Source organism: Pseudophryne corroboree, chromosome 3 (assembly GCF_028390025.1).
Source record: "Pseudophryne corroboree isolate aPseCor3 chromosome 3, aPseCor3.hap2, whole genome shotgun sequence".
Classification (NCBI taxonomy): Eukaryota; Metazoa; Chordata; class Amphibia; order Anura; family Myobatrachidae; genus Pseudophryne; species Pseudophryne corroboree.
Genome location: NC_086446.1, coordinates 446,638,908 through 446,663,770, shown reverse-complemented (window position 1 = coordinate 446,663,770; position 24,863 = coordinate 446,638,908). Strand labels below are relative to the sequence as shown.

Below are 24,863 nucleotides of genomic sequence, written 5' to 3'. Positions count from 1 at the left end.
TCAATTCCTAGGCATGATTCTCGATACGGTAAATCAAAGAATTTACCTACCCGAACAGAAAGTACAGGTCATTCGTCATCTGGTACAGTTAGTGCTCAAGCCACGCACAGTCTCGGTTCATTTGTGCATTCGCCTATTAGACACAATAGTGGTGGCTTTCGAAGCGCTTCAGTTCGGAGGACTTCACTCACGTCCTTTTCAATTGGATGTGCTCGCACATTGGTCGGGCTCGCATCTGCAGATTTACCGCAGGGTGAGGTTGTCTCCAAGGGCCAGAGTGTCTCTACTCTGGTGGCTCAAAGTACAGAATCTAACCGCAGGGAAACGGTTCGGTGCCTGGAATTGGATAATTCTCACGGCGGACGCGAGTCTCAGAGGTTGGGGAGCTGTAGTTCAAAATTATCAGCTCCAGGGTCTCTGGGCGGTTCACGAAAGATTGCTGTCTATAAATGTCCTGGAACTCCGGGCAATTTACAATGCGCTACGACAAGCAGTGCACAGGCTGCAGGCTCAGGCTGTTCAGGTGCAGTCAGACAATGCGACGGCGGTCGCATACATCAACAAACAAGAAGGAACGAAAAGCCGTATGGCAATGCGGGAAGTAGCTTCAATCCTCTATTGGGCCGAGTATCACCAAATGATATTGTCGGCAGTAGTCATTCCGGGAGTGGACAACTGGGAGGCGGATTATCTCAGCCGTCTGAATTTTCATCCAGGAGAATGGGCATTAAATCCAGAAGTATTTCACATGCTGGTCCAGAAATGGAGTTACCCGCAGGTGGACCTGATGGCATCTCGCCACAATCATCAAACGCCCCAGGTCGTGTCCAGAACGAGAGATCCAAAGGCAGTGGCGGTGGATGCTCTCACAATCACGTGGCCATACAGTCTCGTGTATCTGTTTCCACCGTTTCCACTGCTCCCTCTGTGGCTAAAACGGATCAAAGGAGAGTCCGTCACAGTTATACTAGTGGCACTTCTTTGGCCTCGGAGAGCTTGGTTCTCGGATCTCCGCGGTCTACTCGCAGTCGTTCTTTGGCCGCTCCCACTACGTTCTGACCTGTTACAGCAGGGTCCGTTCCTTTACCCTGATTTAGCGCGGCCGCGTTTGACGGGGTGGCTGTTGAGACAGCCCTCGTAAGAAAAGAGGGCATTCCAGAATCGGTTATACCAACCATGTTACGAGCTAGGAAGCCGGTTACGGCAGCTCATTATTACAGAATTTGGCGTGCCTATGTAGGTTGGTGTGAAGCGCGGAAGTTTCCGACATCATCTTTTAAGTTATCCCGTCTTTTGTTATTTCTACAGATGGGGTTAGATAGAGGTCTGAGTTTATCCACACTTAAAGTGCAGATATCGGCGTTGTCCATTTATTTTCATAGTAGATGGGCTCTATTGCCGTCGGTTCACACCTTTATGCAGGGTGTCCTCAGAGTTCAGCCTCCATTCACTCCACCTACTGCGCCATAAGACTTGAATCTGGTTTTTAGATTTCTTACAGTCTTTTTATTATGAACCCTTACAACAAGTGGATATTAAATTTCTCAATTGGGAAAAAAAAATTCTTTTAGCCTTAGCGTCAGCAAGGTGTGTTTCAGATTTGGGTGCTTTGTCGTGCAAGCCACCGTGTTTAGTGTTTCATGATGACAGAGCGTAACTCCGGACGAATTCCGCTTTTCTACCAAAGGTAGTGTCATCTTTTCACATCAATCAACCAATAGTAGTTCCTGTGTTACAGGAGACTCTGGTAGGTTGGATGTGGTACGCGCATTACGCATTTATGTATCCCGAACGTCTACAGTTCGTAAGACGGATACGTTGTTTGTTCTCTATGATACTGCCAAGATGAGTTGGCCAGCTTCTAGGCAGACCTTATCCAGTTGGATTAAACTGACCATACGTCAGGCTTACCTTCATGCTAGGTTACAGCCGCCTACATCAGTAACAGCTCATTCCACACGGGCTGTGGGAACATCATGGGCAGCGAGTCGTGGAGCTTCTACGACACAGCTTTGCCGGGCGGCTACATGGTCTTCGGTGCACACGTTTGTGCGCCTCTACAAGTTTGATGCGTTGGCGGCATCAGCATCTAGCTTTAGCCGCCTAGTGTTACAGGTGCCAAACAGTTCTCCCGCCCACGGGGGAACTTTGGTACGTCCCAAGAGTACTCCAGTGACCCCTAGTGGATGAAAAAGAAAATAGGATTTTGGTACTTACCAGGTAAATCCTTTTCTTTGAATCCATAGGGGGCACTGTACGCCCACCCAGAGCAGTTTACCTGGTTTGGGGTAGGTTCAGTAGATCTTATGGTAACACATTTTCACCGACTGGTTCAGATTAACAAGTTCTAATCGGTTATGGTGTCAACTGTTTAGTTGTCAGTAATGTTGTGTCAACTTTATTGTTGTCCGTTATGTTATATGTAATTCTACACTGTCAACCTCTCTATCGCTCCTGTTCGGCTCAGTAAAAAACACTGAGGTACTCAGGGATATGGAGGGGAGGTGTAGTTTCAAAATTAATTTATTCAGTGCCTACTTCCTGTGGAGGCCGTCCATATCCAAAGAGTACTCCAGTGCCCCCTATGGATTCAAAGAAAAGGATTTACCTGGTAAGTACCAAAATCCTATTTTTTCAAGGACCCTTTTACACCAAGCTGTGACCGAGGTAGACCCAACAATAACCCAGGTCAAAAGCTCAGTGTAATACCCCTTTCACACCGCAAATGCCGGATCCCACCCGGGAATTGGAAACGGGTCCTTCCTGGGTGGGATCCAGCATTGGATGCTGCTGCTGGCTTCCCCGACCCGGCAATATGCCGGGCAGGTTGCCATACTGGCGGGGGGCGGAGGCGGCGCTCGGAGATGATATCCTCTCTGTCCCGCCTCTCCCTCTTGTAGTGAACGGGTCCCATCGACCCGGGAGCCCGTTTAAGTTGCCATTGACCCAGTATTCAACCCGGGAATAACACTTCTTTATTCCCGGGTTGAATTGCCAGGTCAGGTGACCCGGGATTTCGGCTATGGCGCTTTCACACCGCACGCTGACCTGTGTCGACCCGGCAATATGCCAGGTCGATACCGGGTTATTTGTATGGTGTGAAAGGGATATACTAGTCTAAACTTAGCTGGGTTATGTTATAGCCATTAGCCGTACAGCCAATCAGACACTTTTTTTTTTTCCAACCCGGGTCTAAAAACCAGGGTCGGATGCAGTCACACATTCACTCACTAGATGAGACATGGGTTTTACCCAGGAAAATCCCTGGTACAGAGCAGGGTTGTCGACCCGGGTTGTTTCTGTTCACACATAGCAAAAAACCCGGGTTGATGTGCGTTCACTGGCAAAAACCCGGTCTGAAAGGGGTATAACAGGCTGTGTTTGAATAAGGACAGGAGCGGATTGGTGGGTACTTTTATCACCATGCAATTTATCACTTTCCAAGGCTTGATAAATCTGGGCCTAAAGCTGCAGAGCAATAACTAATTCTAAGTAAAAAAACAAAAACAAACTTACTTTAAGAGCCTATATCACAATAAAACACTATCTGGATCAATCTGTGTAAAGGCCCATACACACTGGCCAATTTTGAGCTGAAAGCAGCTCCCTTTTGGTGGTTTTAGTTGCTTTCAGCTCAAAGCCGCCCAGTGTGTATGCCCAAACGGTGAGCGCTGATGCGCGCTCCCGCTTCATCGCCAGCGGCCGCCGTTCATCTACTGGTATTACCAGTAGATGTACGGAGGGGTGAGCGGCTTTCCATAGCGTCCTGCTATGGAAAGCCGCTCACCCCTGCTGACATCGCTGGGCAGGGGGGAACACTGAGCGCTTTTCAGCCCAGCGATGTAATCGATCATCGCTGTGCATACACGCTGAGCAAAAATGCCCAGTGTGTATGCACCTTAAGTGTCATACAGACAGCGGTGTCGACTTTTAGGGTTTGGGTACTTTTGCTAAATTTCAGTTCTTAAAAGATACATGAAAGATTTGCCAAGTTTATTTATGAATGGGAAAAAATGTAACTTGTCTAATTTCTGGTCTTTTGCTGAATACCCATTAACTTATTCATTCATATAAAAGCAATAGTTTATTAATTTTATATTTACATGACAGAGGCACCAATGCTACATTATACTTATTAAAAAGGTCATGCTTCAGGTTTGGTTGCCAAATCCAAATTTCTTTAGGATCTGAGGCACGTCCAAGATGGACATGTGGAAAGAAGGGACTCTCACTTTTTTAATTATAATGTGTCTTTTTAAATGGCCTGGAAAACGATTTTATTTTACTGCAAACTGAGGAAATTACCTGCCTAATTTAAACTGATTCTTTGTGGAACGGCCACATTGTCTTTCTCTTCTTCAAAGTAGGAGTGGATAATTAACAGGGAAAGAGAAAATCATCTTCCAGTAAGTGCTTAATTTTGCATGCACCCTGAGAAGGACATGCCTGCCTCAAAATAGATTAGATTGCTCAACTCACGCTATTTTCTTAATTGAAAAGAAAGTAAGTTCAATATAGTGGTCATTAAGCACTAACACACTGGTGCATACATTAACATTTAATGTCCATTGAAATGTTGTTTGTGTTTTCACCCAGAGGAATCCTCCTTTACAGTTCTTCTGCCTTGTCCTATAAAAACAATGAGAGCCATCATTTGACACTAGCTGTTTCTTAATAAAATCAGTCTAGGGACTTACTTCCTGATACATTCCTTGAAATAGGTGGTTGAGTGCCAAAGGGTTTGTATACCTTAGGGTAAATGAAAGGTGGTCACTGATGAGCCAGCACAACAGTTGGGAAACGTGTAACTATACTAAGCTGTTTATATTATTTTCTGGTAAATTATGCTCCACAAACAGTTGGTTCCAAGATCAGATCCCGTACCAAGTGTTTTCTCCCCGGTTCCGGCTCTCTTCTATTAAGCGGATTTTTCTTTGGACTGAGACCACAGCTTGCTTACTCACCACTTGCTTCTGAGCTGTAATATTCAGCTGTTTGAGAATTCAGCGGTACAAGTTTGTTATGAAACCATACACAGAGGGCGAGCAAGTGATTGCCTTTGAGCACAACAGCCCCTACTAGAAATATCTTCACCTGCTAAAATCTCATTGTCTGAGCCCTCATCGAGGTCACAGGTGGAGCTAACCTCTGCCCAAGCCTCTTCGGTGGCCTCAACTGTCCATATAGGAATGCTGACTTTCATCTGCATATCATGCAGCATCCTTTCCACATGTTCTATTTGATCAGCCAGGTCTGGGGAACAGGGTCTCTCAGCTCGCTGTGGATTCTCCCGTAATCTGCTGCTGGGTGACTTGATGTTGCGGGCCCTGTAGGCAACTTCTGAAGTTTTGCCTATAACTCCAGTATTGACTAGTCTCTTGCGTCGGGCATGCAGCGGAAAGAGCTGGCAAAGGTGGTGTGCTTTACACAGATCCTGCTGGAAAATCTCTAGAGTGGAGAGGAAGAGAACCCATGTACGTTCCAACTCCACTCTCTCCTCCTGAGTCACTTCTTGCTCCATCAGCAAGACCATCAATGTGTTCATCAGATCTGTTTGAAAATGTATTAATAAGAAGCATATTAGACTCTTAGTAATGCATAATTTATATTTTCTGCAATATCACATTTGATTTCTGAACATTTGTCATTCTCTTCATCATTGTTGGCAGTAATGCATTCAGCCAGGGTTTATCACTTTATTTTCATTACTTGCCATAATGCCCTGTGTGTGATTTGCCATTTCATTTTATTCATGAATTCTGCAATTTTTTCTTCATCAAGTGTCTACCCACCCACATGCTCTGAATCATGCTTTGTCTTTGATGCCTCAGTCTCTTTATTCCAAGAGCTGCTCTCTACAGTATTGGGCCTTATTCAGCTTCACTTTTGCTAAAATAGCAAAACTGCAATCGCTATCTCCCGCATGCTGGGGGCAGCCCAGCACAGGGCAAAACTGCCCAGCATGCTAATGGCGGCCAGCGATTCGATTGCGCATCGCTAATATAGGGTAGCCCCTGCCGCCGCAGCTTGGTTGCAAAGACAGTCATCATGCCGCCATGCTTTCAGTCACAGCGTCCGCATATGATGTCACATGGCCGTCCCAAACCCGCCTCTGTTTCTGACGGCACACACCCGCAACGCCAAGTCGATGTCCCCGCAACGCCGCCCCACGAACGCCACTGCCTGTCAAATAGGCAGCGGCATTCACATTACTGAGATACAATCACATCTCCCGTGCGTGCGCACTGGGCCTAAAACTGGGAGAATGAAATTGCATCTCAGATGCGGCGCATGTTGAATAAGGTCCATAGACCCTTGCATCTGCAGTATAACACTTATTCCACTGTGCAACTTACCCCAGAGAACAGATATTGGGGCTGATTCAGAGGTGGAAGCTAATGGCACAGCCACTGCATTTTTGTACGCCGCGGCTGTGTGAAATTTGGCAATAGCTGCAGGAGGCATCTTTAAATAAAAAGATGCCCCCTGCTGGCTTATGTGATCTGTCTGAGGACGCAGCATCAAATTAACTGTGTGACCATCAGACATCTGAGTAACCCATAGGTTAATGATGATGTCCGTCAAAATCACGCTGCCAGGTCCAGTAAAGCTTCACCTAAGGACAAAGCCACTGGCTTCAACATGCCCAGAAAACGGGATCGACATGCCCCTGTTTTCTAGAACGTTTCCTATGTCAAATCATGCTGCTGCTTTAGAGGCACTGCAAGCATTGGTGCAGAAACAATTGCGCTTGAGCAGTGCAAAATTTTTTGGAGATTTATGCATATACTGAATTCACGTAAAAATCTCTCAAACAATCCCATTGCTTTGTAATGGTATCCGGATGATATCTACAATGTCTAAGTAGACAGGCAATAGGTCGACAGATACAAAAGGTTGATATGGCAATGGTCGACACTTTTTTTGCCACATTTTCCCAGCATTCGCTTGCTTAACTATCCACATGGACATCTATTTGGAATAGTAACCTTGCCCGAAGCGTAGAGAGTGTGCACGTTTGTACTGGTGGTGGTCATATAACATGGAATATATAAGATCTGGCCTTAAAAAAATCCCCCCAAAAAACTGTCAACCATCATCACATTGACTTTGTGTACCTGTCAATCTAATGCATGTCAACTATATGATGTCGACCTAGCAACTCTACCTAGACATTGTAGATTTATCATACCACAAAACAAAGCTACAGCACACAGTTTGTGGTCCAGACAAGGTAATTTCTAAGGTCAGATCAAAACAGTATGGTGCCAAATTAAGAATGGGGGGGGGGGGGGGGGGTTTGTTATTTGTACAGATATAAAATGCCCATAGAGCAGCTACAATAGTAAGGTGAACAGTGATTGTGTGTGCTTACAGTTACCATGGTCATGATGGTGTAGGGACAGCACAGTTGGTGTAATGGTTAGCAATACTGTCTCAGCACGGAGATCTTGGGTTCAATTGCCACCGTGATCCTAACACTGTGCAGTTTGTATGTTCCCCCGTGCTTGCATTGGTTTTTCAAGGTACAACGGTTTCTTACCACAATCCAAAAATATAGTGGTAGGTTAATTGGCTCTCGACATAAAACAAAATTAACCCTAGTATGTGCATGTATATGTGTTTAGGGCAGACTAGATGGGTCAAGTGGTTCTTGTCTGCTATCAAATTCTTTGTTTCTATTTCTTGCTAGGCAAGAGAAAAAGGTTTGCCTATCTAATACCAACAACTCACACCACTATTATTGTATGCTAAATAGTAGTGCAGGAGACAGAATAATGAGCTCACTATCAATATTTCATTATAAAATGGATTTGGCTCACTGTAGCATTTGTTTAAAGCAGCCTGACAACTCATGATATGTTGGCATTGTGTTACTGCTGACTCCCAGTACTGTATGTTTAAGTACATTGTAGTCTGCAAAGTGTTTGTATTATTCTCACATATTTTAGTGCCATGTCAAGGAAACAAAAAAGCCTTTTCAGCAAAAAGTTATGTCAGTATTTGAGATATCCTGAGAACAGTGTCTGGCAAATTCTAAAATTGCAAATCGATAAATCAAGTAACTGAGGAAGTGTTATGTTCTATCTTTCACAGAAATAGTGCTGGGAGTTTTAAGGGTTATATTTACTAAGCCTTGGATGGAGACAAAGTGGACAGAGATAAAGTACCAGCAAATCAGCGCCAAACTGTCATTTTTCAGACACAGCCTGTGACATGGCAGCTAGGTGCCGATTGGCTTGTACTTTATCTCTGTCTACTTTACCTCCATCCAATGATTAGTAAAAAGACCCCTAAATCCATTACGGTCGTATGGCTCAAGGCCTGAAACCCCATCTTAGATTTTTGTACAGGTAGTAGGTGAACGGTGTTAAATACTTTATCTTTGACTTTCAATTAAAAAAACAAAACACAGTAACTAGGTAGAAAAGAGCAATACAGCTTTGTGTATTTAGATCACAGGCATTATATGTGCATGTCCGGCACATACATAGTTGTAGTCCAGGAAGTCACTTACCTGTGCTCAGATCAAAGGCTTTCTTCCTGCTCTCCTCCAGTTCCTCTCGCAGCCGACTACAGTCTGATGTTCCACCAACACACATCACCAGCTGCCGATAACAGGCGGTCACCTTATTCAGGGAGCTATGCACCTTCTTGCACCCTGCCACTGTCCCTTGACTGCTACTCTCTGCTGTGTGCCCACGTCTTCCCCGCAGCGTTAACGTTCTACTGATGGGGTGCAAGTGAGTGGGTGCCGAGCTGGCACCTTCATGGGCTGACATGCTTAAGCTGTTTTTATTCTGAAATGGGGGCACCTGGTCAAAGAAGCAGAGAAAAGCATCACCATTACTTAAAGTATTGAAGAAATCTGTTCCTACAACTGTTATATTACAGGACTCACATTCTGGATATAAAAAAAGCCATATTTATGAATACTATGCTGTACATTTGCAAGTAAGTATCAATTATTTCAGTGCAGGAAATTAATTACCAAGAGATATGAGCTGCTTTTATATAAGTCATTACTCTACACTGTTCAAATCAATATTTATTGCCTGCAACAATGTCAGGACAAATAATGAGGATGAGAATAGGCAATGACTTGCAGCAAGCCTGTTGATATCTCACATTGATGGGTTTATTATATTTACAAGGCACTGACATACACACTGCTAATCTGGGAGCCGAGTAGCCGACCTTAACCCTTCCCGTCTTTCATATACACGACGGACGCAATATCTAGTAAATAGAACAGCAGCTTAATGTACTGCACACTGATTTCAATAAATTTAATTCAGAGATCATGTTTCTAGCTCTCAGTCTTGGGAGGTTCCTATTGTTTCTTTACAGTAGCTGGACATTATTCTGTTTATCTTTACTGAATACGAGAGCATCCGATAACCCATCTCTGCGACATGTCACTGGCTGTGTGATGTGTCACTGTCTGCAAGTCTGAGGACAGTTTCATCCATTCCAAGCTCAACACTCACATGGAATTTAACCCTGTCCTACTTCATGTATACAGGCTCATCTTATGATGTGATTCTGCTAGCACAAGAGCATATTGCTCCTTACTTAGTCTCTGCTTATGCTATAAACTCATATTGTCAGATTTTCCTCTCCCTGGCCTTCCGTGTCACATGAACTTACCTGCCCCCTTCTGAGTTCCTCAGATTGCAGTGCCGCCTGTCACATCTCTTCTTGGGCCGCAGCTTACTTAGAGGTGAGGAGCAGAATCCCTTTGTGTGAAGCACTACCTGCGTGTTTAATAGGATAATGGCAGGAAGCAGCTGCTCTGCTGATTAAAGTCTCATGGAGCCGGATTCCCAGAGGGAGCTTGTCCATTTCCCACTGTGGGAAAATACACAGCTCCTAGCAGAGGATCCCGCCTCTAGCTGCAGCTCCCTCTTCCCTGCTACTCCATGCACATCTTATGGGAGGGGAAAGTGTGCACTAGCACTTATATACATTGCTACATGCAGACACTGAAAGGGAAAGCAATCTGCTCAAATCAAATACCAGTAGTCCCATAACCTAAAACATAGAGAAATGAAAATGTAAACACATTAACATACTTCTTTTACCTCTCCTTTTATAGGCTTCTGTCTGCCAATATATTTGCATACAATCTGCCCTCTTATTTCCACATTCACCACATACACAGATTTTGCTTAGTAATGGATTGTATTATTTATTTACTAATCCTCATAGACAATCTTCATGTGTGAGTCTAAAACAGGTAGTAAACCTGGCACAAATACAATCAAGAGAGTAACAGGGAGTTAGACCTTACAAACAATATGGGAGGGGCTGTGATTGGGGACCTCACTCAGTGCATGTCGTGCAAGATGTATGCACACCTGAAGCTACCGGCCCAGTGTGATTACATCTGCATGAGGCGTGTGCGAACTGTTGCCCTGGAAGCCCAGGTAACTGATCTAGAGCAAACCGTTACGCGACTGAGGGAGATTCACAATCTCGAGCGTAGTTTAGGCAGAACGGTGGAGGAGTTGCGGGAGGGATCACTGGTAGAAGAGGATGATGATCAGGTAGCCAGCTGGGTCACAGTTAGAAGAAAGAAAAAGAGGGGGAGGCTCGACATCTCCGAACTATCAAACCCGAACAAATTTGCCCGATTGGACGAGGAATCGGAGGATGATAGTGAAGAAATGACGGTACCGGAGGAGACTGCTCCCTCTAGCATCCAGAGGAGCGGTCCCTCTGGCGCGGTTGGGATAAAAGAAAGAGAGGTACCTAGTCAGATGGTGGTGGTAGGGGATTCTATCATCAGGAAGGCAGATAGGGCAATCTGCTACTGGAACCGTGATCGCCGTACAGTCTGTTGTCTCCCGGGTGCTCGGGTACGGCACATCGCGGACCGGGTAGATAGATTGTTGGGAGGGGCTGGGAAAGACCCGGCGGTCTTGGTGCACGTTTGCACCAATGACAAAGTTAGCGGAAGGTGGGATGTCCTTAAGAAAGACTATAGGGACTTAGGAAAGAAACTGAAGGCAAGGACATCTAAGGTAATATTCTCTGAATTTTTACCCGTGCCACGCGCTAGTCCAGGGAGGCAGAGGGAGATTAGGGAGGTAAATGTGTGGCTTAGGGATTGGTGCAGGAAAGAGGGGTTTCTGTTCCTGGAACACTGGGCGGACTTCTCAGTCAGGCGCCATCTCTTTTGTCGTGACGGATTGCACCTGACTGAGGAGGGGGCAGCGGTGCTGGGGGGAAGGATGGTTAGAAGGTTGGAGGAGATTTTAAACTAGGAGCCTGGGGGGAAGGTTTAGCTAGAAACTATGGGTCATGCAGTGAGAATAGTGGGGATGGCGGTAGTAAACGAAATGGGGGAGAAGTTGGGGGGAGGGTAAGAGCAGGCGGTAAGGTTACTAACATGGGCACTAAAAGAGATTTTACCAAAGCACTAACCAATGACGATTACAGGTCATCATTGCTACATAAGGTGAAAGATGTCCCTAACGCAAGGGAAAATACTTATCTTAGTTGTATGTATGTAAACGCCAGAAGCATTACTGGTAAAAAGGGTGAACTAGAAATACTTGCAGCAAGCAAACAGTATGATAACAGTATGAGGCATTACTGAAACTTGGTGGGATGAATCTCATGATTGGACAGTCAATCTAGAGGGCTATACACTGTTTAGGAGAGACAGACTAAATAAAAAGGGTGGAGGGGTGTGTCTTTATGTAAAGCCGTTTTTAAAACCTGATATACGGAAAGATATTCAGGAGGGGACTGTAGACACTGTCGAGACATTATGGGTAGAAATTGTATGCGGGGAAAAAGGAATAAAATAGTTAGTATTGGGTGTATGCTATAGGCCGCCTGGTATCAACGCATCTGATGAGGAATTGTTACTAAAGCAAATTGAAAGAGCAGCAGGAGTAGGAGACATAGTAGTGATGGGAGATTTTAACTATCCAGAGATAAACTGGAAAAAACGATTCATGTGATACTGCTAGGGGCAATATGTTTTTAAACACACTTAATGATAACTACTTAGTCCAACTAATTGAGGAACCAACTAGGTACAATGCAATCTTAGACCTGGTATTAACAAACAATGGGGATTTGGTATCAGGTATTATAGTAGGGGAACCCATAGGAAACAGCGACCACAATATGGTCACATTCAATATCAGTTTCCATAAACAGCCCTATACTGGCTCAACTAGGACTCTAAACTTTAGCAAAGCAAATTTTGAAAAGATGAGGGTATTTTTCAGGGATATTGAATGGGAAGGTTTGTTTTTAGGAAAAAATACTACAGAGAAATGGGAGGTACTAAAATTCCTGCTAGCTAAAAATACACTCAAATTTATTCCTATGAGCAGCAAAAAAAGGAATAAAAATCATAAACCGATGTGGCTTAACAAAAAGATTAAGGAACTTATGGGCAAGAAAAGGCGAGCATTTAAAAAATACAAATCTGACGGGGAAGCAGAGTCCTTTCAGCACTATAAGGAATGTAACAACATTTGCAAGAAGGAAATAAGAGCGGCTAAAGTAGAAACTGAAAAACTAGTAGCAAAGGAAAGCAAAGCGAATCCCAAAAAATTCTTTAAATACATTAATAGCAAGAGATTAAAGAAGGAGAGTATAGGCCCTTTAAAAGACAAGTTGGGAGTCTTAAGCAAAAATGATAATGACATAGCGGACACACTAAATGAGTTTTTTTCAACAGTATTCACTAGAGAGGACCCAATTCAGGGACTGACACACAATCTCAATAATGAGAATATCCCACTGATAGGTACTTATTTAAGCGAGGAAGTAGTCTGTGACCGATTAAAACATTTAAAGATTAATAAATCACCAGGGCCCGATGGTATTCACCCAAGGGTTCTAATGGAGCTTCACTCTGAACTGGCAAAACCGCTATCTTTGATCTTTAAGGATTCAGTTATATCAGGTATGGTTCCCAAAGACTGGCGTATAGCGGAAGTAGTGCCTATATTCAAAAAGGGAAGTAAAGCTGAACCAGGTAATTATAAACCAGTTAGTCTTACATCTATAGTGGGGAAAGTATTGGAAGGTATTCTAAGAGATAGTATTCAGAAGTTCCTTGAAGTCAATAAGGTCATTAAAAGGAATCAACATGGGTTTATGAAGGACAGATCCTGTCAAACCAACTTACTTGGCTTTTATGAAACAGTAAGCGCAAACCTAGATCAGGGTAAAGACGTGGATGTAATCTTTTTAGACTTTGCCAAAGTGTTCGATACTGTACCACACATGAGACTTCTCTACAAGCTACAAGAATCAGGGCTAGGAAGCACAATATGCACTTGGGTCAAAAACTGGTTAGATAATAGGGAGCAGCGCGTTGTGGTTAATGGATCTTTTTCAACTTGGACTAAAGTGCTAAGTGGTGTGCCGCAAGGCTCAGTATTAGGACCGCTATTGTTCAATATTTTCATTAACGACCTAACAGAAGGTCTAGAGAGCATGGTGTCAATTTTTGCAGATGATACCAAATTGTGTAAGGCTATAAATACAGAGGAGGATGCAGAGTCTCTTCAGAACGACTTAGTTAAATTAGAAGCATGGGCAGCCAAATGGAGAATGCGCTTCAACACAGACAAGTGTAAGGTAATGCACTGTGGTAACAAGAACAAAAATTACACCTACCTACTAAATGGGGTAAAATTAGGGGATTCTGTACTGGAAAAGGACTTAGGTGTCCTCATAGATAGCAAGCTAAGCAGTAGTACCCAAAGTAGGACTGCAGCAAAAAAGGCTAATAAGATATTAGCATGCATAAAACGGGGTATTGATGCTAGGGACGAGAGTATTATACTCCCGTTATATAAATCACTAGTGAGGCCACACCTTGAATACTGTGTACAATTCTGGGCACCGTACTACAAAAAGGATATCCTGGAGCTAGAAAAGGTACAGAGGAGGGCGACCAAACTAATTAAGGGCATGGAGACGATGGAATACAAGGAAAGGCTTGAAAGACTAGGCATGTTTACATTGGAAAAGCGGAGACTAAGAGGGGATATGATCAACATCTACAAATATATAAGGGGACAATACACAGAGCTTGCGCGGGACCTGCTTTTGGTTAGATCAACACAGAGGACTCGTGGACACTCGCTCAGGTCAGAGGAGAGGAGATTCCGCACAATACGTCGTAAAGGCTTTTTCACGGTAAGGACAATACGTGTTTGGAATTCCCTGCCCGAGGGAGTTGTAATGGCGGAATCTGTCAACACCTTTAAGAATGGGTTAGATAAATTCCTAATGGATAAGGATATCCAGGGGTATGGTGCATAGTCATGCATTATAGTTACTATAAATAGGGATAAAATGCAATGGCTGGCAGCAGCATCAGTCAAAAATTTTAGTCAAATCATCATGCATAGGAGACCACAAATAGGTTGAACTCGATGGACAATTGTCTTTTTTCAACCTCAGATACTATGTTACTAAGATCAACCGATTGATGCCAGTCATTATGGGTATGTTTGTTACTGCTCAAACTAAGGCTGGGTACACATATGGGGTGTAGTATGATATGCTGGTGGCTGGGATCTCGGCGAGCAGCATACCGGCGCCGGGATCCCAACCGCCGGCATACCGACAACTGGGCAAGCGCAAATTATCCCCTTGCGGGCACAGTGTCGCTGTTTATTCCCCCTCCAGGGGGGGGCCGTGGACCCCCAAGAGGGAGAATAGTTGTCGGTATGCCGGGTGTCGGGATCCCAACAGCCAGCATGCTGAATACCACCCCGCATATGCACCATCGGCAATCATGTCTATGGCATGGTTGGGGTGATTTCCCGATGTAATGATAAACATATTATTCTGTCCTTCATTACACTGCACCGGGTCGCATGCGACACCTGCTGGTTGGCTGTCAGTGCTTGTAGTGGTCCAGAAGAGGTGTTGGACCTCATCTCCCCTCCCCTTTTTAGGCAGAGCTACACGGAGATAATACATAATGTTTCACCCTTGAAAACTGTTATTTAAAATTCTGGCTGTATACTTATATTGGGACTTGGAAACAAGCGTGGGAAGTGCAACATCAAGATAAAACCTCAATATGTCTGGGAAGAACATCGTTTGCACACACTGTTGTGTATATGGAAATTTAAGTTGAATGCTGGGGGACGCTTAGGCCCCCAGAAGCTTTGGGAGCTACATTTTGATAGGGTAAAATATATTTTAGATGCATTTTTCAACACTCCTGCCACTAGCTGAGCCTACAATGTTGGGTTACGTAAAAAGAAAAAGACTTGTTCTATGCCATCAGTGTCACTCAATTATTGTTCTGACACTCTTGAGGTTTTTTTTTTTATTTGGTTCCCAAATCTTTGTCACTTGTGCAAGAGATCCATCCGAAATAAGTGCATCTGGTGGAGGCCTGGCAATCATGTGAATATTTGTTTGACACGTACCACCTACCTATGCATTGTTGCAGTCCAAGTACACCCCGTCATGGCATAGTGTATATATATATATATATATATATAGTTCCAGAGACATTGCACACATGTCCTTCAGTTAATTTCAACTGTGGGTCAGCCATAATTGGTATAAAACAATCCAAACAGTCCACTACATGTAGCTTGCAGGGATGTTAACCAGCACACCTTTTATAAAGTGCCAAAAATGATTTTATTCTTATCCTTGTAACACTGCAGTATAGACGCAGTCATCTCCATGATCAAAGATAAAAAGCCATACAATACTTGAAGCATGTCACAATCGATCGGGAAAGCAATGCTCTTAACCCTCCATGTTACAGCATCATAGCCCATATATATATATATATATATATATATCTACTTACACAGGACCAGCCCTAGGCATAGCCAACCTAGTCACTTACCTAGGACAAACTAGGTCCATACGGGGTACCCAGGGCAGACAATCGGAGCAGACGTTGTACCAGGTTCATCCGTCTGTCAGAGCCAGTGCTGACCCCTCATTTGAGGAGCTTAACACATGCTCCTCCGACATGATCTTGTGGTGCTCCAACCACCTCTAAGGTTCATTCCCATCTAGGTACCCGCATTGCCACACCACTTTGTGCACACTGCCATTATTGACATCCATCGACATTGAAAGAACACTGGAAGGATCTCCTACGAGGAGCAGGCTCAGCTGCATGTTAATGAGATGGAGAGCTGTCAGTTACTTTGAGGCAAGTTTGGGTTTCTGATGAAACATGAAGTTCCTAATCCTATTTTAGGAACTATTTTAGCACTAATGATCAGGAAAAGTGGAACTGCTGCCATTATATAATTACCTTCATCTGTAGCACATAACTACTGTCAGTAATAACCTGCAACAGCATCTCTCCTGGTCTCATGCCTGGCCTGTTTTAATCTACGTACCTATCCTGTGATGATCATGAGATGGCTCCCACACAGCAACAGAAAAACTGAGTCTCACAAGATAAGACTTTGACCATGTCTCATGAGTGACACCAAGGCCCAGATTTATCAAGCCTTGGAGAGTGATAAATTGCACTGTGATAAAGTACCAACCAATCAGCTCCAAACTGTCATTTTTCAAACACAGCCTGTAACATGGCAGTTAGGAGCTGGCTGGTTGGTACTTTATCACTGTGCAATTTATCACTCTCCAAGTCTTGATAAATCTGGGCCTATGGTCCACAGTGGAACAGTGACAGTCTGGCTGTGTCGTCCATTCTCTGCCAGACCATTTGACCTCTGTCACCTACCCCACACCTTCATCCATAGTGAGCCACAGTGCTATGTGCATGCCTCCCAACATGACCCTCTCCAGGAGGGACATAATGCTCTGCTCCTGGACTTTTCTCTTAATTTATGATTACCATCACTTGTGCTGAAACACCTTTCTTATCCATTAACTAGTTCAACACAGGTGACAGCAATCTTAAATTAAGAGAAAAGTCCAGAAGCAGAGCATTGTGTCCCTCCTGGAGAAGGTCATGTTGGGAGGTATGTATGTGGGACAGGACACACATTTCTTTTTAGGCTCCCAATATATCTATCCTGCTTACTCTGGCCACAAAAAAATAAAAGTGCAGACCTCATGCAGCCCATGGGCTGAACATATTTTTCATGGTACCTTAAGCTAGGAAACTTGATAAATGTGCCTTAGTACTTTGAAACTCTACTAGTTTTTATTATTTGTTATTTTTAATTTCTGCAGCGGGGTACACTGGTATTCCACAGGGAATAACATCGGGGGTGTACAGTTGGATCTTGATCCGAGGCACCAACAGGCTAAAGCTTTGACTGTTCCCAGGATGCACTGCACCGCCTCCTCTATATCCCCGCCTCCAGGCACTGGAGCTCAGTTTGTAAGTTGGTGCCTGCAGCTAACAGGATGGGCTGCTCTAAGCAGCCCTAAAAAGAGTTTTTCTGAGAAGAAAGAAGACTTCAAGGGCTGCACAAGCACTAGTTGCTATATGTCATGCTGACATATCATGCTGCGGCTCCCTCACCTCTCCCATCGGCGCTGTATACTCCTGCGCCCTGGTTGCTGGATACTTACAGTGGAGGCACTCCGATTTCCTCAGGCACACACATACTGCCGCTGCTCTCCTGGATCGCGTGGCCGTACATCTAGGGAGGACGTAAGATGGTCCCCCTGGCAGGTCCTGCCGAAATAGCGATCTGGATGCGGTCTCCAGAGACGGACTGCGCTGCTGGCGTGGACACAGTGGCAGTGCAGGGACCTCACTATATCCACCAGGGCAAGGAGCAGAGCCGTAACTACGTGTATGCCAGGTGCGCCTGGCACACAGTGCAGTCGCCCTGAGGGCACAATGACCAGCGGCTTGTAATGGGTCAAATTGACTCATTACAAGCCGCCTGTGCTGTGTGCGCTGCGCTGGAGGAGAAGAGGAGAGCAGCAGTGCCGGAGGCAGGGGAGGAGGACTGGAGCCGCAGCAGCGCTATGTAATTGATAGTGGCGCCGCTGCAGCAGTCCCTCTCCTTCTGCATTGGCTGCCCGGCGCTGCTGTGAATGCTGGGATGCGCTTCCCTCATCCCAGCATTCACAGTGGCGGCGGCGCCTCCTCCTCCTTCTACCCTGCCTGGGATCTGCTGCATGAAGCCTGCACCAAGGAGCCTGTGCCAGCGGGGAGAGATGGTAAGTATCTATCTGTCTGTCTGTCTATTCTGTCTGCCACAATGTGTAAAAAGGGGGATGCTGTCTGCCGTAATGTGTAAAAAGGGGGACGCTGTCTGCCGTAATGTGTAAAAAGGGGGATTCTGTCTGCCGTAATGCGTAAAAAGGGGGACGCTGTCTGCCGTAATGTGTAAAAAGGGGGACACTGTCTGCCGTAATGTGTAAAAAGGGGGACACTGTCTGCCGTAATGTGTAAAAAGGGAGACACTGTCTGCAGTAATGTGTAAAAAGGGGGACTGGCTGCCGTAATGTGTAAAAAGCAGGACGCTGTCTGCCGTAATGTGTAAAAAGGGGGACGCTGTCTGCCGTAATGTGTAAAAAGGGGGACACTGTCTGCCGTAATGTGTAAAAAGGGGACGCTGTCTGCTGTAATGTGTAAAAAGGGGGACACTGTCTGCTGTAATGTGTAAAAAGGTTAAAAAAAATTACCTCGGCCATCAGAAAAATTGAGACAGAACTTGACTCCTGGAAATCTCTGCCTTTATCGTACATGGGAAGAGCGAATTTGATAAAAATGATATAATTCCCCGTCTGATGTACTTTATACAGGCCATGCCACATGTCCTCCTACCCAAAGATGTTCAACGCATCAATTTTCTTTTTAGACGCTTTATTTGGCAGGGAAGAAAACCATGTATAGCGTTGATTAAATTACAGCAAACCACGGAGAATGGGGGAATTAATTTTCCTAATGTTCCTTGGTATTCCCATGCCGCTCAATTACGATATTTGCATGACTGGGTGCACAATGACAACAACTACACAAACACTGACTTAGATAGAGAATTCTTACAAGGGGGGGACCTGGTCGCCTTTTTACATTTGCATGCTTGAGAGGTGTCTGGGGAGTGGAGGAGGAATCCACTATTGTGGACCATTAAAAAACTATGGACTGATATGCGTAATAAACTAGATCTGAACTCCCACAAATCACTGTACCTTCCGTTTATGGCTAATCCGGACTTCCAGGAGGGTAGGGCGCATTATCCATTCAACATCTGGCGGATGGGGGGTGTCTCCAAGGTAGCTCATTTGGTGGATTCGCAAAGCTTGAGGCCGCTCACGTTCCAGGAAGCCACTGCTAGATATCCAGTTCTACTGGCCTACCCTGTGGCCTTTCTACTAGCCCAACACTATGTTTCTGTTACTACTGGCTGTTTCTCACCTATGGATTGGAACAATCCGATAGATAAACTACTGCAACAAGCCCCTAGAGTTAGGAAAGCAATATCAATGGCATATGGGCACTTTCGTACTGTTCTAGACTACTCTACGGGTCAGGGAGGTATCCGGTCCTGGACGGAATGTCTCCCGGGGATCGAGACGACTGACTTACTTACGGCCCATGTAAAAGCTTGTAAACTGTTTCCCTCTTCTAGGTATAAAGAAATGTCTCTCAATATTTTGCACAGGACTTATTTATCGCCTCATAGACGATGTCTCATAGGGCTAGCTGACACACATGCTTGTTGGAAGTGTGGTTCTCCCCAAGCAGACCTATATCACTGCCTGTGGACATGCCCTCTGATTAGACAGTTTTGGATAAGGATAAGGAATTACTTAACGACTAACCTAGTGAATTATTGGAGTTTGTGCCCACAATGGGCGCTTTTCGGTATATTCTCCCCAGACATATGTCTCTCCCAGGGAAGTAGAAAGCTACTGCTGGCAGTTAGTATAGCAGCCAGAAAGGCTATTCTGCAAGTATGGATTGCTAAGGATCCACCTACACTTTCGTTGTTTAAGGCCAAATTATTTTATCTCTTTCGGATGGAATGGATAGGATGTTTGCTAGACAAAGATACTAAGATACAGAAATTCTTTGAAGTATGGGAAAGCTATATAACGACCTTGTCGATAGCAGTCAGAACACAGCTCCATAACTCTTTCTCTAATACAGAATGGTTTTTGACTAGAACGATTGCGGGGGATCCACCGATTGTGCTATAGGACTGACTGCCATTCTCAGCTCGGTAGACGACTGGGAGGAAGTTGGCATACGGGCACTGGGGTTTTTTTTAATTTATTTTTTTATTTGTTATCCTCACCTGCACGCGTCCGGGTGAGCTGACTAGACCAGCTTTTAATCTGATGGTTACTGAAGCCCCGAGATGCATGTTCTATATAAGTGTAATATTGTTGTTTGTACTGTGTTTAAAATGTCTCTTGATTGGGGACTCGGTTGTAATATTATTTACTCCCCTTCCGCTTTTTCCTATTTGATATAGGTTTGACCTACTGTAATAAATTTACGTATGTATTACATATATTGCTTCAATAAAAAATATGTTTAAAAAAAAAAAGGGATGCTATCTGCCGTAATGTGTAAAAAGGGGGACGCTGTCTGCCGTAATGGGTAAAAAGGGGGACGCTGTCTGCCGTAATGTGTAAAAAGGGCACGCTGTCTGCCGTAATGTGTAAAAAGGGGACGCTGTCTGCCGTAATGTTTAAAAAGGACACGCTGTCTGCCGTAATGTGTATAAAGGAGGCGCTGTCTGCCCTAATGTGTAAAAAGGGGACGTTGTCTCCCGTAATGTGTAAAAATGGGGACCGACTGCCGTAATGTGTAAAAAGGGGGATGCAGTCTGCCGTAATGTGTAAAAAGGGGACGCTGTCTTCCGTAATGTGTAAAAAGGAGGCGCTGTCTGCCGTACAGTGTAAAAAGGGGACTCTGTCTGCTGTACAGTGTAAAAAGGGGACGCTGTCTGCCTTAATGTGTAATAAGGGGACGCTGTCTGCCGTAATGTGTAAAAAGGGGAACTGGCTGCCGTAATGTGTAAAAAGGGGGACTGGCTGCCGTAATGTGTAAAAGGGGGGCTCTACCTGGTGTAGTGACGCTACTGTGCGGCGTAATTTGAATAATGGAGACTACTGTGCACCGTAGTATGAATTGGTATTATTTTGTGGCCACGCCCCTTCCCCATGAAGCCACGTTTAGAAAATGTGCCCGGAGGAGCCGATCACAGCTAGGGGAGCTCTACAGAGATTCTTTAGAAAAAGTTTTTTTAGAGTGTATTATTTTACAGAGAGGCTGCTAGCAACAGCCTCCCTGCTTCGTGGGACTGGAGGGGGGAAAGTAGTGTCTGCCCTGCGGGGTCTGAGCCACTATCTCCGCTGATAGGACACTGAGCTCCTGAGGGGATCGATCGTTCCCCGCCACAAGGGATCACCCACCCCAGCAGCATACTGCCACCCCCTTACAGAGCCAGAAGATTGGTGGCGAGTGAGTCACCGACCCCCCTAGCAAGCGGGGGGCCGGTGTGAAGATGGCAGCAACAGGGTATGGAGCGCAGTACTAACTGCCCTCCGGGGCTCAGCGGTACATAGTGCAGCGCTGTGAGGGGCGCTCTGAGCCAGCGTCTACACCCTACACTGGTCACACAGCCTGTCGGGGTCCCGGGATTTCTGCCAGCATAATTCCTCAGGCCAGTATAATCCTATGAAGAGCGGGAAGACAGTGCCATTTTGGGGGCGGAGCTTCTCAGAGCGGACCCAGCAGCGTTCAGCGACATTTTCCTGCCTGCACAACACTGTCAGTGAAGAGCAAGTCCCTTCAGAACAACTCCAGCTATATCTCACGGTACCAGGAGGTTGTAGAAGGGGGGGGGGGGCTGTATAAGGGCTGTGTAACCTATTAAGGTGCACAGTCAGTCTCCCTTGTCAAAGTCGAAAAATATCATGCTTCACATTGCCATATACTAACCCCATGCACATGCCCGCTGCGCGTGCACTCAGTCCGCCGTACGTGCACACATCCGCAAGTTGCGTAATATCGCTCCGGCGATAGTGCGCATAATGTGGGTATTTACGGCGGAGTTTGTGAGCCTGTAGCTGGCGACTCGTTTATAGCATAGTTAACCTTTATAGTGTGTTTTGTAGATATTAATCCCCTTAATAATGTCTGCAAGTATGTTTAGTGTAAATGGTTTGTGGACATGGGGATTCCTCTTTGCATGATATGAAGGGTCAGACAAAGGTTGAATGGTGGTGTCTAGTGTCTAACTAAAGAGTATTTTATTAGAAACATTCCGGTGTTGGTTAGAAAGAGATCGGTCGCTCCAGCGTATAGTTATATGTAAAAGTAGTTTATGGGCTTTAAATGTATTTGCTGTTTTATTACACATGCAGTGGGAGTCCTGAGGATGCCTCCCACCTGAGCAGTTGGATAGAGACACATCCCCCCGTACGAACCCACCTATGACCTTTTGTTATAATGCAGAGACAAATTCCTGTGTCCAATGAACAATGAGATTATAGGACCTTTGTAGTGTACAGTATGCTGTGTATATAAAGACCCCCATAGCCAGACCAGCTCTCACTTCTCTCCACAAGGTTTTCCCCGTGATGACTGAGAGCTGGTTTCCAGATAGCGCATGCGATTCATTCCCACGTGTGTAAGTTTCTCTGTGGCCATTTCATTACTCTGTGTGTATGCAATTCGTTCTCATCTTGTTATCCTTTAAGTGTTTGCCATTTTATTCTCTTTGTGTTTATTATATGTATCTGTGTTACGATCGTTCGCTATTGTGTATATTTCTATTTAGTTATTCCGTTTAGTTATTAATGTTAGGTTTGTAGTGTATAAGCTGTAATCTGTATTCTTTTCCCTTTTACTTACTAAAAATCATCTGGTAAGGTGTTGGAACCTTAACAAGTGTTTGTGTGATTCACCATATAAGTGCTAAGGGTTTCAGAGCATCTCAATTGCTCAAACAGCTTGCATACTCACAAAGGTTCAGTGTTACACTATTATAGTACCACGGTATTAAGGTTTACAGTGTAAGCATATTCTGTGTTTAAAGTTTATAAAGGTTACTGTCTGTGTGTACGCTCGCTGTGTGTATTCCGTACACCCAGCGCAGCGTGTGTACGTAACTTGCGTACCACGTGTGAGGTCTTTGTACGCAAATAGCGTACGAAGTGCGTAGCACGTGCACGTGGTTTTGCGGCCATTACGGCTACACGGTATTAGTAAATAGCTTATGTTAAAAGGTAAATAATTAGCTTTATCAATTGAGGGCTCGTCGGTCCACCTCATATCCGCAGTCAAGCAAAAACAGGCAGACTTTATCGATCAGCAAAGGGCGGAAAGGTATCCCCTGTATCCGTGTTTGTGGTTGGGGATACAGTAGTGCTGATCGGATGAGCGTCTGCTTCTCTTGGTTTGTAGGGATGCTGGTGGAATCCGGTTCCAGAAGGTAAGAACGTTAAGCTATTGTCTTTTTAAATCTGGTTTTAATTTCTATTTGGTGCCAACTGCACACGCAACACATGTAGCACACGCACACACCTGTACTCTGCATATCTGACCATATCGTTGCGGAACGGGGTTCGAATGAGTCATATCGTGTTTGATTCAGATTGGATTGCTTGTCTGTTTAAATAGGTTTAAAAGTATTTTAATCGCTCTGCATAGCTTGATAGTTTTATTTTTAACCCAGGCCTAAAATAACTTCAGGGGCTTGGATGGTGATTTTTTTTTGTGACAATAGAAGCCGCATGGTCTGCCCTCCATTTTGTGTAACCCTCATGGATGTGGAAGGGGGAGGAGCAACGGCCATTTTGGGAAGGTCAAAATTTTTGTTTTTTTCTGAATGGCTGATTTTCAGTTGACTCAGGAATAATCAGTCGTCCCTTGTCAAAAAGAAATCGCCATTTATGAGTTTCCAATGCATTTATTTAATCCATATCATAAGCCAATCATAAATAGTTCAGATAGGGTTTAATGTAAGTTAATAGTAAAATGAATATTTGATTTAAGAACGATACACAGATAAAACAAAGTTTTGGGGTTTTTTTTTTGTTTCTTTACCTCCAAGCTTCTAGGATTCTCTGCTTGTTGTAGGATAGCCATTGAAATGCAAATTAACCTGTGTAATTGTTTTTTTTCCCCAGCAGTGAAGAGACTCACCCTCACACACAGTCAAGGGCACATTCATATGCAAATTAGAGAAGTGAATGGGTCTCATAGATGTAATAGTGATTAGTACATAGATGTAATACTATATGTGTGCTTACAGCAATGTATGCTCTGCAAGATGGCTATCATACTATTGGAAGCATTGATTATTAGATTAATTTAGAATTGTATTGTATCTGTGTATTTTCACCTATCTACCTTCCTGTTTGCCATTTGCATTGATAACGTACTGAGAAAATTTGCTGCTATTTTAGTTAAAAGTAAAACAGTAATATTTAAAGGAGTAATTATAAGAGGCACGCACACAGCATAGCGGATACTGTGTGGTGTTCGATAAGCGATTATAGTTAAATATCGTTTATATTTATAGAAGTGTGTTATTTGCGTTACTGTGAGCGTATCTGGCCTTTTGCATACGTGTCTCGGGCAACGTGCGAGATTACGTACGCAAACGCAAAAGCCTACACACGTGGCGTATATTACGCAACGCAGTGTGCAGATGCGCCCACTAAACACAAATCACACGATAGCATTGTTTTAGTAAGGCGACACAGAAGCCACAAAGATAATAGCACACATTTGTTCAGTTTCCAAAATTTAGTTTAAATACCTTACTTTACTGTAGTACCTCTGGGGAGAGCTATCAGTCTACGGGAAATTATTTTTCTGATCAGAAAACTATAGAATGATAGTGTGGGCTGAAAAAAGGTATGAGTGTATTGAACTCCTCTTGGTGAAGTCTTGGTGAAGTCTTGGAGAAGCACGGTCTAGGTGAAGACGTGCG

General features: G+C 44.5%; 1 protein-coding gene across 1 annotated transcript; it reads right to left on the bottom strand.

The window, feature by feature from the left end:
• Window positions 1-3,978: 3,978 nt before the first annotated feature.
• On the bottom strand, window positions 3,979-9,932 carry LOC135055910 (regulator of G-protein signaling 9-binding protein-like). The gene is made up of 3 exons (XM_063960489.1): window positions 9,652-9,932; window positions 8,519-8,816; window positions 3,979-5,550 (listed from the first exon to the last, which is right to left on the bottom strand). Exons 2-3 carry the CDS (start codon window positions 8,781-8,783, stop codon window positions 5,021-5,023), a joined length of 795 nt encoding a protein of 264 aa, XP_063816559.1. The 5' UTR covers window positions 8,784-8,816; window positions 9,652-9,932; the 3' UTR covers window positions 3,979-5,020.
• Window positions 9,933-24,863: the final 14,931 nt, after the last annotated feature.